General features: G+C 39.8%; 1 protein-coding gene across 9 annotated transcripts in view; it reads left to right on the forward strand.

The window, feature by feature from the left end:
* DST (dystonin) overlaps nt 1–14320 on the forward strand; it is a 410298-nt gene that overhangs the window by 213346 nt on the left and 182632 nt on the right. For all 9 annotated transcript variants that reach the window (XM_087718947.1, XM_087718939.1, XM_087718941.1 and 6 more), the window contains 8 exons: nt 2135–2292; nt 3211–3389; nt 3603–3741; nt 4077–4270; nt 7242–7404; nt 8390–8473; nt 9804–9911; nt 12502–12600. In XM_087718947.1, the coding sequence (XP_087575073.1) occupies nt 2135–2292; nt 3211–3389; nt 3603–3741; nt 4077–4270; nt 7242–7404; nt 8390–8473; nt 9804–9911; nt 12502–12600 (1124 nt within the window). The remainder of the gene's footprint in view (nt 1–2134; nt 2293–3210; nt 3390–3602; nt 3742–4076; nt 4271–7241; nt 7405–8389; nt 8474–9803; nt 9912–12501; nt 12601–14320) is intronic.

The raw sequence follows: 14320 nt of genomic DNA on the forward strand, positions 1-14320 counted from the left end.
ATAAAATAACCCATTCCCCACCCCTTGGCATCCCAGTTACAGTCCAATCATAATTCTCCTAAGTGTCAGGTGTGAGATAACTTCGAAAGGCATCACCAAGATGGAATGTCGGTGCCGTTGGCCTTGGCGGGAACCTCCTCCGCATGCGTAGTCCGACAGGCAGCAGAAACTCCAGAATCTTCCTCCAGCACAATTAGTAACCCCTCCCAAATACCATGCCCTCCCTCCCCGTTTCATGGCAGCCGAAGCAGCAGCAAAGCAGAGGCTGACAGATGTGTTACTTTAGGTGCGATATTTTCAGCTTTGTACATGTCAGCTACACTGCTTTAATTGGATCATAGCAGCCCCATTGCAAAATTGAAGATTCTCGTTTCCAGTAAGAGAAAAGAGGGACCACCGTCTTCTGCATCTTCTCTTTCCAGGTTTTCTTGTCGTGTGATCAATTATTCATTCAAGTCAACTAGCTGTAAATAGGTTGCACACCTGATTTATGTGTGTAAAAGCGGGATGCTGCTTCTAAGATCAGGATAAAATCATACTTGAAAGAGAAGAAAATGACCCCTTCCATTGGCTTACAGCTTACTTCCTTTTCATTATTATTGGTCCACTTTCTATATGTGGATCAGTGGTGGGATTCAATTTTTTTCCCCCTACAGGTTCTGTAGGTGTGGTTTGGTGGGCATGGCTTGGCTTGGCTTGGTGGATGTGGCTTGGTGGGTGTGGCAGGGGAAGGATACTGTAAAATCTCCATTCCTGCCCCACTCCAGGGGAAGGTTACTGCAAAATCCCCATTTCCTCCCAATCAGCTGTGACTCGGGAGGCAGAGAATAGATGGGCGTGGTGCCAGTCAGAGGTGCTATTCACCGGTTCTCCGAACTACTCAAAATTTCTGCTACTGGTTCTCCAGAACTGGTCAGAACCTGCTGAATCCCACCTCTGATATGGATGTGGAAGAAAAGTTTGGCACTTCTGCATAAGTGCTCTCATTTGAGTAATATGCATTCTGATTTTATTTGAAGGTCTAAAATGAATACTGGAATATATTAATATTGTTGGAGAACAGTTTATTACTTTAGCAGGCTCACGTGGAATTAAAACTTTGTGTAGTGCTGTATTACATATACTGTTAGACTGCCAATATAAATTACTAGGAAAAATGTATCTACTGTTCTCTTTAAAAATAATATCCATGTTTGAGTAACATATTTGCCTATCAAAATTTTTGAACATTCATTCTTCTATGTGTAAATAGCTCTATTCTTAAAATATTCAATAATCAAGTTTCAAATGCCTACATAATTCTAAAAAGCTGGGTGGATATATTGTAATTTTTTATTCAGATTGCTAACGATACAGAACAGAATAAAGTAGCAGATTATAACGAATTAAAATGAATTTAGGTCATTCTATAGGATAATGATATGCTATGTTGAAATAAGGGATAACGGATTCATTACTATGGCCTTAATATGAACCAAGCTTAGTCAATCCAATTAAACAGTACCAATGCAAATAGAATTATAGCACTATATTTAATATGATAATCCGTTTTAGAAGAAATTGCTTGGATTTATAAAAAAAGCTAAGAATAAGAACATTTAAAAGATGTAACATTATTTATATATAAAGATTAATTCTTAAGAACATTTAAAAGAAGTAACATTATTTACATATAAAGATTAATCCTTAAGAACATTTAAAAGAAGTAACATTATTTACATATAAAGATTAATCCTTAAGAACATTTAAAAGAAGTAACATTATTTACATATAAAGATTAATTCTTAAGCAACCTGTTTTTCTGTAATGTTAACATTTCTGGAAAATTTGTGATACCCGAAATTCAAGATGACTTTATTTCTGTCAAACAGAAAAGATATTTTAAAGGTGGTAGAAAAGGCTAGAAACAAGAAACACATAACACCAATCCTTCCTTTCACACCACATTATTATCACATCCAGTATTTCTCATTATCACCATCCAGAACAGTTGGTTGCACATTAATTTTTGGGTTTCAAGGAGAGTTATATTTCTGAACTTTGAAACTTGAATTGTAGAATATCTCATGGTAGCAGATGCAAAAAATAATAAAATCAGTCGCCTTAACTTACATGTGTGCATTGGTTTCAACAGAGGAACACGAAGAATCTGTTTATAATTTATACATCTCAGAAGTTCGGAACATCAGACTCCGATTGGAGAATTGTGAAGATCGTTTGATTAGACAAATTCGAACTCCTCTGGAGAGGGATGATCTCCCTGAAAGTGTGTTCCGTATCTCTGAACAAGAGGTAACTCTTCTCAATTTGCTGATGAAAACTACCTTTTTTGGACCTTATCGTAATCAAGTTCAAACGACGTATTGCATTAAATTAATTGAATAAAGCTACATCTGTTGAGTTTTTTTTTTAAATATTCAGAATAAGTGCAAATTGTTATAGATTGGAATCAGAATCCCCTGGGAGAATAAATAGAATTATTCTCTGCACCATCAACATTCATATGAAATACAATACAGGTAATCTTTCACTTATACATCTCAGAAGCCGAGGTGGCGCAGTGGTTAGAGTGCTGTACTGCAGCCACTTCAGCTGACTGTTATCTGCAGTTCAGCGGTTCAAATCTCACCGGCTCAAAGGTCGACTCAGCCTTCCATCCTCAGCCCATTTGTCGTCGCGCTATTGTTGAAAATCAATTAGCGATTTTGACGGCGCTCACTTGTCCATCGCGGTTTTGTCGGCGCGCATATGTCTATTGCGCATTTGTCAGTGAACCCATTAACTCTAAAGGCTGAAGACAATTCCTCTGAGTAAGCCAAAATGTTGGACACCTACAGCCCATTACATCAGAAATTAGTGTTGACTTAGAGATAGATGTCTAATTAGGGAGAAAAAAAGATTTAGGCTTTCAGCCACATGAACATAAGAAATGTAACATGCTGTTGCTTACATTTACAAATACTTGCAAAAAAATATTATGGGCACCTTAACCAACTAACCAACACAATAGCCTTAATACAAACAAGGAAGGAATAAGCTGGCAGGGAGGGAGGTGTTAATCAATCCTCCAAGAAGTGGGTTCAAGTCTAGCAATATGCTATTGCTGATTCTTTGGGATTTCAGTTCATGCTCTTTCTTTAGTTTAAGAGCATGATTTGTGAAAACCCTTTATTGTAGGTGAAATAAGCCTCACTCTTTTTTTTTCTGTAGAAGCTGAAAAAGGAGCTGGATCGACTAAAAGATGATTTGGAAACAATCACAGATAAATGCAACGATTTCTTCAGCCAAGCTGCTGGTTCCCCTTCGGTCCCAACTCTGCGATCTGAGCTTAATCTTGTAATTCAGAACATGAATCAGGTGTATTCCATGTCTTCCATTTACATAGAAAAGTAAGTAAGGCCTTTCATTGCACACGATCGTCTTTATTGCAACAATATTTATTAGCCATGGAAATAGCTGTGTGGAAATGTTAATATTGAAAGGCAGGTTTCTTCTTTCAAAAGGATAGAATTAAATTGGATTCAGTTATTGTATTAAAATATTTTGAAAACTTTATTGCTATTTTTAGAGGTTATTAGTAGCACATGTTTTATTTGTTTCAGGTTAAAAACTGTAAATTTGGTGCTCAAAAACACTCAAGGAGCTGAAGCTCTAGTAAAACAATATGAGACTAAACTTTGTGAGGAAGACCCATTAACTGCTGACAAGAGCAATATTGAGAACCTGATGGGTACACTGAAGGTATGAATATGGATATTAATTTGGTATTGGTATATATGTGGTCTGACCCCCCTCGTCCCACACCAACACACACTCCGAGCCAAAGATAAGTTACGGCATTTAATTAACAGACAGACAGGTCCTTGGCAGCAAAGTGGCACAGACAAGCTTGGGCAGCAATCCAGCACAGATAAGCCCTGGCAGCAATCCAGCCTGCCAAGCTCACCATAATGTTCTCCGGCATTAGTTCCTGCGTTGACTTCTGCAAGAGGGGCGTGTACATCTGGGAAGGATTGGGTTTGGAACCTGAATCTGACAATATTATCTGTTTTGTCATCACATACTTTATTCATTAGCAATGGAGATCCGAAGTTGACGAAAAAAGAGAAGTATTCCATGCCTTAGAAGATGAACTCCAGAAAGCCAAAGCAGTTAGTGATCAGATGTTTAAGACACACAAGGAACGCGATCTTGACTTTGACTGGCACAAAGAGAAAGCAGATCAGTTAACTGAGAGGTGGCAAAATGTTCATTCTCAGATTGAAAACAGGTTAGTATTTTCTTTTTAAAAATTGTGTTGACGAGACTAAACTCAACAAAGTGAGTATAAAACAATCTCATTGCATGATACCGTAGTGTGTCAATTGTGAATTGATGAGACCGACTATGGTTAGCTGCCATTAATTTGGAAGGCATCACTTTGATAGAAATAACATTGGAAAGAATGTGACAAAATAGTCAACTCAAAATAGTTTGCAGGATAGCAGTAGATCTGCCTATCTGTAAAATCTGAAGTTGTCTGTACTTCAGTGGTGGGTTTTAAAAATTGTTCGAACCTACTCTGTGGGTGTGGCCTCCTTTGTGGGAGTGGCTTGCCGCCCATGTGACCGGATGGGAGTGGCTTGCCACCCATGTGACCGGATATGAAGATGCCGACGACACTTGTCAGAACCACCTTAAATTACCTCAAACACAGCAGTGGCATGCCTAATAATATGATGTAAACTTGTTTTTTAAAGGCATCTTTGGATTGCGTTAAAACAACTTCAACACACGCAATGTTCTGATTGCACCACAAACGCAGTAGTCATCCTTACCTTTCACAGAGGCACTGAGTTTTATAAATAGGAGCATGATAGTGGAGAATAATCATATCCAAGGACCAGTTGTGGGTTTCAAAAAATTTTGGGACCTCTTCTGTAGGTGTGGCCTGCTTTCCGGGTCCACTGGTGGAACCTCTTCTAACCGGTTCGGTAGATTTGATGAACCGAATAGGTGCGAACTGGTAGGAACCCACCTCTGCTGTACTTGCTCTTTTCCTCATATCACTTTCCTCCCAGGCCACTTGACTTTCTTTTGAGTAAAAAAGTGTCAGGGAGAGGATTCATCATTGCCCCTTTTCCCCCCCTACGGTGATACAAGGTCAAACTTGGGCTTAAAGCATTTGGGCCTGCCATTTATTAGAATAAAGCTGAGAGTCAGTTCATGAATTGGGTAAGAAATAGAGGAGTAAGGAAACTTATTTATTGAGTAATAAATAAATTTAATAATCTATTACATTTTCAAGGTGACAGGTTTTTTAGAGTATAAAAGTGGAGTAGACGTTAATTAAAAGTAATTTGTGGCTTTACGTTTGAAATACTGGTTTCAAAATTAATTGTATTCTGTAATAAACAGCTAGACTGAATTAGTCAATCTGGAGGCCCTGAAATTGAAATGGAAATCACTGTAGGCAATAGTGGTTTTGTGGCTTTCCCCACAATTTTTATGAGTGTAGTGTACCTACCTGAAATTCCCTAAACATCTATTTTCCTGGTCAGCCATGTGATCCTGGGGAAAAATAATGCAACTGTTCTGGTGAGTTGGAGATGGATACTACATGAGTGTCCCTGCTCCCACTATAGCACCAGGTTTTTTTTTTAATCCAAAGCACCATACAGCCCCACTAATTATACCTATCATTTTAGTTCAGTTGCATTTAGCATGACACTAAATTATTGCCTACTATTCCTTAGCAGTTAATGTTTTTTATATCTTTGTGTTGGAAACAGAGGTATATAGCAATAGCAGTTAGACTTATATACCACTTCATAGGGCTTTCAGCCCTCTCTAAGCGGTTTACAGAGTCAGCATATTGCCCCCAACAACAATCCGGGTCCTCATTTTACCCACCTCGGAAGGATGGAAGGCTGAGTCAACCCTGAGCCGGTGAGATTTGAACCGCCGAACTGCAGAACTAGCAGTCAGCTGAAGTAGCCTGCAGTGCTGCATTTAACCACTGCGCCACCTTGGCTCTTGCCCTGTACTCTTTTGCAATACAGTGTGATATAAATGACAGAATAGTGTTTTCTACAATGAACTTCAAGTGAACGCGTGAAGAAATATTGACTGTTTATTCCTGGTTTCCACACACTGCAGTTTGGGAATATACCTAATGAGAAATAAGTTCAGAGAATAGCCCTCCAGCGGTGGTGGTTCAGAACTGCGAGATAATTTTAAAGTTTGTAATTATTCCTGTTTATATTTGAAGTTATTTACTGCCTGGCATTTCAAACAAGGGACAAGCAGAGGCCTCCCCCAAAAAACAGAATAAGGATCACTATATTGCTTTTAGTCCTTATGGAAAGATGTCCCGTTCCTTAGTATATATCTCTTACAGAAGATAATTTCTTGATAATGTTGGCTCACTTGTAGAAGTTAAGTTTTCACGGAAATGTCAAAATATTGTTTTACTAGTTTTGTAGTTCCTCTATATTAATCCTGAGAAAAATACTTAATGAAAGATAACTGACCAGCATTTTTCTTTTCTTTTCTTTTCTTTTTTTTTAATTGATGAATGGCAATTTTATTTTTTTATTTTTTTTATTTTTTTGATCTCTATCACATCCATATTTTTTTGACTTTGATTTATTTTATTTTATCAATTTCATATATACATACACAATTATATGATCTCATAACTGTTATTAATAATATGTATTTATAACAATTTTTCCCTACAGTTGACAATATACTTGAAGATTGTTTTTTTATCATCCCATAGATCCATCTTATCTTACAATGGTCCTACTTCTTCTTCCCTCCCTCCCTCTTTCCTTCCCTCGTTTCTTCTCTCCTACTCCCCTTCCTTCCCTCCCTCCTTCCCCTTCCCTCCTTCTCTCCTTCCCTCCTTCCTTCCCTCCTTCCTTCCTTCCCTCCTTTCTTTTCTCCTTCTCTCCTTCCTTTCCCCCTTCCTTTCCTCCTTCCTTCCTTCCCCTCTTCCTTCTCTCCTACATTCCCTCCTTCCTTTTTCTTTTGCCATGAATTTACTAGTGAACTCCGGCAAGCACAAATTCTCAGTTTCAGCCCCATGTTAATAACAATCTATTTACACGAAGGAAATAATATGATTTATCTTAAGGTGTTGTGCAACTGGAGAATATGCGCCAAGTATTATTACATCTTTATGAAAAGTAGCTACTGCAGCGTTGCATTAAAATAACCATTTGTTCATTTCTGAATGGCTCTCATATCAACTATAGGTTGCGTGACCTGGAGACTATCAATAAATCACTAAAGTACTACAGAGATACTTATGGTGCATTGGATAACTGGATCAAGCAAGTTGAAGAAACACAGCAAAAATTTCAGGAAAACCCTCCCCAGAACAGTAGAGCTCTGGCGAAACAGTTAAATGAGCAAAAGGTACAATCAATAAAAGTCCTGCAACATCACTTAAATGAACCAAATTAATAATTCAGCTCCACTAATTGATTGTGCGCCCTTCAGTGATTTTTTTTTTTTACTCCTAGTGACCACATAGATTTGTTCCTAACCTGATCTTTTAGGTCTTCCCACAGTGAACTCATTGTTATCGTCACTGTAGCTGAATCCATCCTCTTCTCTCCTCTTTCAGTCTTTCTCAGCGGTTCCCCGACAAATGCGCGCCCGACAAAAGCACGCCCGACGAAACCGCGGTGACAACAGCGCGCCGACAGAAGTGCGCTCTAACCCTAACCCTGAACCTAACCCTAAAACTAACCCTAAAACTAACCCTAAAACTAACCCTGAAACTCACCCTGAACCTAACCCTTACCTTAACTTAAATCGTGTTTCTGTCGGCGCGCTGTTGTGGGCGCGCTGTTGTGGGTGTTGCGGTTTTCATGCCGCTGTTTCGTCGGCGCGCTTTTGTCGTGCGCGCATTTGTCGGGTCACGTTTCTCAGCCTTAGAGTCTTTTCCAGATTGCTAGGTCTTCTGCATAATAATTTGATTCTGGTCATTTGTGCCTCAAGTAAGAATGTGTTGATTTGGTTGAAGATCTCCTGGTTTGTTTTCGTGGCTGTCCATGGTAGTTTTAGGAGTCTTCTCCAACACCCAAGAGCAAAGGCCTCAATACTCTTCTTATCCTGCATTTTCAAAGTCCAGTTCAGCTAAATAGCAATGCTCATGTCAACTATTTAAAAGAGTCTCATTTTAAATGCTGTATTGTATTCTCAGCATATAATTTGATAGCATATGTGATTCTTAACAGATAAAAGAAATAGATTCAGCAGATCTAAGCAACGTAGTGCTTTTCTCTATTGGTTTACTTAAGTTATTTAGAAGGAAGCGGTTAGAAAATGTATGCCTTAAAATATATATATTTTTAAAAGCATTATTGAATATTGAGTGCCACTACTTATTTTATAGATGCTGGTGTCTGAAATAGAGATGAAACAAAACAAACTAGATGAATGTCAGAAATACTCAGAACAGTATTCAACTGCAGTGAAGGTAAACCTGCAATTGTGTGTGTTTACTTATTAAAGTGAAAATAATTGTGCGTACAGATAGCTCTTGACTTGACACCGTTTGTTTAGCGACTGTTTGAAGTTACGTCACTGAAAAAAAGTGACTTATGATCGTCACAACATCCCCAAAATTACTTGGTCAAAATTTGGGCGCTTGGCATCCAGCATGTATTTACAATGGCTTCAGTGTCCTGGGGGTTACATGATTTCTATTAGCAACTTTCCCAGCCAGTTTCTGGCAGGCAAAGTCAGTGGGAGAAGCCAGATTCACTTAACACCACTTGATTCACTTAATAACTGCACTGGTTCTCCTAACAAATGTGGCAAAAGTTGTAAAACCGATCACCTCCCATAGACCGATTCAATCACACAGGTTAGGTCTCCTCCGGATTCCATCTGCCAGCCAATGTCGGCTGGCAACTCCCCGGGGGAGAGCCTTCTCTGTTGCAGCTCCAGCCCTTTGGAACGACCTCCCCGTGGAGATCCGGACCCTTACTACCCTCCCGGACTTCCGCAAAGCTGTTAAGTCCTGGCTGCTCCAGCAGGCTGGGGGGGCCTTTGATATATCCAGCCCCCGGAGATTGTGATTGTTGTATATTTTAATGTTGTTTGTGTATTATTCCCCCCTCCCTTGTTTTATTGTAAGCCGCCCGGAGTCCTTCGGGAGTGGGCGGCATACAAATCAATAAAACTATAACTATAACTAAACTATAACTATACGACTCACTTTTAACAACTATATCTTACTTAGCAAAGGAAATTCTAGTCCCAATTGTGGTGTAAGTCAAGAACTAAATGTATTAAACAGTCACAGTTGTCTTTTTGTCGTAGTTGTTGCCTGGAAATTTGAGACTACTTTCTCCTGTCCTATGGCTCCTATCCCAGTTCCGCAGTGTTTTTCAACCTTTTTTGTGCAAAGGCACACTTTTTTCATGAAAAAAATCACGAGGCACACCACCATTAGAAAATGTTAAAAAAATTTAACTCTGTGCCTATATTGACTATATATAAAGTAATTCTCCCACGGCACACCTTACACTATGTCACGGCACACTAGTGTGCCACGGCACAGTGGTTGAAAAACACTGCCGTAGGGATCTTCATTGGTGTTGCAAAGATGACCATCCTCATCCTGAGGAAACATTTTTTATATTATCAAAGCAATATGCAGTGGCGTGACGGAAGCTGTTTCTCCTCAACTCTGTCAACTAGAGTTCAAGAGGAGTTGCTCAGACCTTACTAAGTAACATAGTACTTAGTAGTTAGTATGAAACATATGATAACCCATTCACCTCATCTCTTTTTTTTGGTAGGATTATGAGTTGCAAACAATGACATACAGAGCCATGGTTGATTCCCAGCAGAAATCACCTGTGAAACGCAGAAGGATGCAGAGCTCCTCTGATTTCATTATACAAGAGGTGGGCTGTTTGTTTAACCAGTTACTTATATGCTATTTATGTGTTTTCAGACTTAGCCTTCACAGGGGAACCTTCATTTAAAACATTAAATGACAGAGGTAGGAAAAAGGAGAGCCATTAAACAAAGTTATACAAAAGTGGTAAATAGAAGCTAAACAGAAGCCAGATGAAGGAAGTTATCCTTGCAGCCGAAAAAAGACATCAGGGCATGTTTTGAAGATGTTCATCTCACCATTGTCTGTCAGTGAGGTCTTTGACATATAGAGTAGATCAGGGTTTGTTTTTTCCCCCCCAACATGAGATTGCAGATAGCCACCTCGGAAAGATGGAAGGCTGAGTCAACCTTTAGCCGGTGAGATTTGAACTGCTGAACTGCAGATAGCAGTCGGCTGAAGTGGCCTGCAGCACTGCACTCTAACCACTGCGCCACCTCGGCTCTATTGCTCGAACATGCACACAAAGACACTGCACACATGTGTCTATTAGCAAACCTTTTCTTCTACTGAGAAGAAGAAATTCCCTATAAAAACCAAAGTAATTTGCATTTATCATTTTTCAGTACTGGAAGCTAATTAAGCAGCATGTATGAATCAAGCTATGCCCAAAATAATCATTATTCTTGAAACTGGAATGAATAAACCTAAACACTTGGGTGAAATTATTTCAGATAGATCATAGCCTGCCTCGTTCAAGAACTGTTGTCATTTCTGCCAAATACAGCTATAATTATTAGCGAATAGTAATTACTGTGCAAAGCATCGTTCCTTAAACTGATTCCCCTCCAGATGTATTGCAACAACAGTTCCTTTTCGACATTTTTTCATTCATTAACATCTAATCCCTAAGAAAACTGGGAGTCAGGACATCAAAATGATTAAGAATAGAGTTGATCAAGATCAGTGAGGATTTTTTAAATGACAATTTTTTAAAGTTTAGTTTTTTGCAAATGATCTGCAAAAGAGCCGAGGTGGCGCAGTGGTTAAATGCAGCACTGCAGGCTACTTCAGCTGACTGCAGTTCTGCAGTTCGGCTGTTCAAATCTCACCGGCTCTGGGTTGACTCAGCCTTCCATCCTTCCGAGGTGGGTAAAATGAGGACCCGGATTGTTGTTGGGGGCAATATGCTGACTCTGTAAACTGCTTAGAGAGGGCTGAAAGCCCTATGAAGCAGTATACAAGTCTAACTGCTATTGCTATTGCTATCTATCCCATTTCTAAATAATTCAGATATGCAGTGTTTATTTAGTAGTCAGATTTACACCCCATCTTTATTTTATATAGTTATACAACTTCCTACCTTCTGTTTTCTGCACAACCATAACCCAATGAAATGGTCAGGCTGAGAGAGAATTACTAGTCCAAGGTCACCCAGCCAGCTTTCATGCCTATCCGTGGCAGAGACCCGAAAACCAGCTGGCTGGCAGGAGGCCCGCGCACATGCGCAGTGGAGCTTGGCTTGGGCAATGGCTCACATGCCTTGCAGAGAGAGCTCTATGTGCCACCTGTGGCACACACATGCTATAGGTTCACCATCACGGGCCCAGAAAATGAACATTGTTTGAGATATCCCAGTTCATGTGTCGCTGGTTCATAGAAATGAGTTAATGCAAATTGTGCCTTTAGAATCTTAAATCTCCTTTTCTGCTGTACTGAATGATAAAGAGGGCGAGTTGACTTTCAATGCTGCATTCAGTGATGGGATTCAGCCGGCTCGCACCTATTCGGGAGAACCGGTTCGTAACTTTCTAAGCAGTTCGGAGAACGGGTTGTTGGAAGAAATCTTATTTTATTTTTTCCCCCCCACTTTACAGGGCTAATCCTGTAAGGAAGGCAGGAAGGAAAAATTCTGGTGTTGTTTCTAGCCTCATCTTTATTGCTCTTCTTACAGAAACTGCCTCTCCGGTTAACCCTTATTACCATTGTAACAGCTAAGGCGAAGCGCCCATCGACGTGAGTTGGCTACAGCCACATTGTCACATGACTACCGAGCCACGCCTACCCAGCTGGTCATTAGGGCAGAGAACTGGTTGTTGGAAGAAATCTCCTTTTGTTTTTTCCCACTTTACAGGGCTAATCCTGTAAGGAAGTCAGGAAGGAAAAATTCTGGTGTTGTTTCTAGCCTCATCTTTATTGCTCTCCTTACAGAAACTGCCTCTCCGGTTAACCCTTATTACCATTGTAACAGCTAAGGCGAAGCGCCCATCGACATGAATTGGTCACAGCCACATTGTCACATGACCACCGAGCTATGCCGACCCAGCTGGTCATTATGGCAGAGAACCGGTTGTTAAATTATTTGAATCCCACCACTGACTGCATTTTAACCACTATGCCACCAAGGCTAACCATCATGAGGCAATGATTGCTCATCTTTCATCCCTGAGATCATCTGCAGTATTTACTTGAGGCCACCCAAGACAGATAGAAGGCGATTCTATTCCAAAGTTTTGTTACATTGGCTCCTGAATCCCTTTTTCTTATGACTTAACAGATGTAGTATACATTTCTGAAGCTTGATCACAAAACACCTTTCCTTTCTTTCAGCATTCTTTATTTGTCATATTTTCAGCTATTCCTCTCTTTCCTTTTAGTTTATGGATTTACGAACACGCTACACGGCCTTGGTAACCTTGATGACTCAGTATATAAAGTTTGCGGGTGACTCTTTGAAAAGGTTGGAGGAGGAAGAGGTAAGCCAATAGACATTATCAAACAACAGTAGAACAATAAACTTGCACTTATGCTTTTAGATGAAAATGTAACACTCACATTTCTTTTAATTGGCTTTATGTTATTTACAGGCAGTAGTACTGAAATGGGTGTAATAAATGCATATTATATGCATTTTGTGTGCCCTGCTGGCTTTTTAATAATTCTGATTTTAAAACTTCTTAACCGACTTGATATGTTTCTTTTCACCTGTAAGTTGCTAAAACACTTTTCCATGGTGTTGGGTCTTCATAGAAATCTCCAGGTACAGAACAATCCATAAAACTAGCTCCTTTATGTAAAGTTATATGAAAGATAAATTGTATTGCATTCTTAAAAGAGGCAGAAGGAATTGACGATCTGTCTTTTCATATATATTTCTGTCAGATAATGAGAAGCCCAATCTCTCATTAACAAGTCAGAATGTCCAGTTTTGACTTAATAGTTTGCTTAGCCACTTTCCAGAAAAACAAATACTGTTCTGTAAACAATTGATTGGACCAATTCAGCGGATTCTTTTATTCTCTTTATTGTCATCGTGAGAAGAATATACAGGAATCATCCACTGTAACTTTTTAGCATACTTCATGTTTATTGGTTCTAGAGAGTCAGTAAACTGGTATTTTAAATATCTTTGTTGTCACTTTCGGGGGGATAATTTGGCATAGGAAATATGCCAAATTTATTTATGGGGTTGGGAGTTGGGGAAATAAATAGCAGCAGCCATTCTCCATTTTAAAATGTGTAGCTGGAAACGTGTAGCTTGGGTTTCCCAAGGCACCTGAGGGTAGAACAAGAAGCATTGGGTGGAAACTAATCAAGGAGAGAAGCAACTTAGAACTGAGGAGAAATTTCCTGATAGTTAGAACAATTAATCAGTGGAACAACTTGCCTCCAGAAGTTGTGAACGCCCCAACACTGGAAGTCTTTAAGAAGATGTTGGATAGCCATTTCTCTGAAATGGTATAGGGTTTCCTGCCTAGGCAGGGGGTTGGACTAGAAGACCTCCAAGGTCCCTTCCAACTCTGCTATTGTATTATTGTATTGTATTATTTCCCGCTGCCCGGGAAAGTTAACCGCTGAGGACGAACCATACTTCGGTGAATGGGACGTGCCAAAGCGTGTGGGACAGAAGGGCTACGGCCCATTGGCCAGGGCGAATAGGTGGGTGGGAGTGTCAGCCAAGGAGAAAAACCAGAGAAAAATCCCCCGAGAAGGAATGCTGGCGGAGAAGGAGGCGCGGCCAAGGGTAGGAGACGAAAAATCCCATTCCAACTGGTACCTGTGTGCTAGTATAAATACTCAACTATATGAAGAGCCGAGGTGGCGCAGTGGTTAAATGCAGCACTGCAGGCTACTTCAGCTGACTGCAGTTCTGCAGTTTGGCTGTTCAAATCTCACCGGCTCAGGGTTGACTCAGCCTTCCATCCTTCCGAGGTGGGTGAAATGAGGACCCGGATTGTTGGGGGCAATATGCTGACTCTGTAAACCGCTTAGAGAGGGCTGAAAGCCCTATGAAGCGGTATAGAAGTCTAACTGCTATTGCTATATGGAAAAAAAAATGCTGTACAATTTTAGACTAAGGTTCTTCTGTTTTCATTTGGATAAAGAAAAAAAAACTGACAAAAAATTACTACATGGATTTAAATAACGATTATTATAGTAGAAGGATATGCTTCTTCCCTAACTAAATCATCTTTT

This window comes from Thamnophis sirtalis, unplaced genomic scaffold, assembly GCF_051295495.1.
Source record: "Thamnophis sirtalis isolate CommonGarterSnake01/CBP01778 unplaced genomic scaffold, rThaSir2_p1.2 scaffold_6, whole genome shotgun sequence".
Lineage (NCBI taxonomy): Eukaryota > Metazoa > Chordata > Lepidosauria > Squamata > Natricidae > Thamnophis > Thamnophis sirtalis.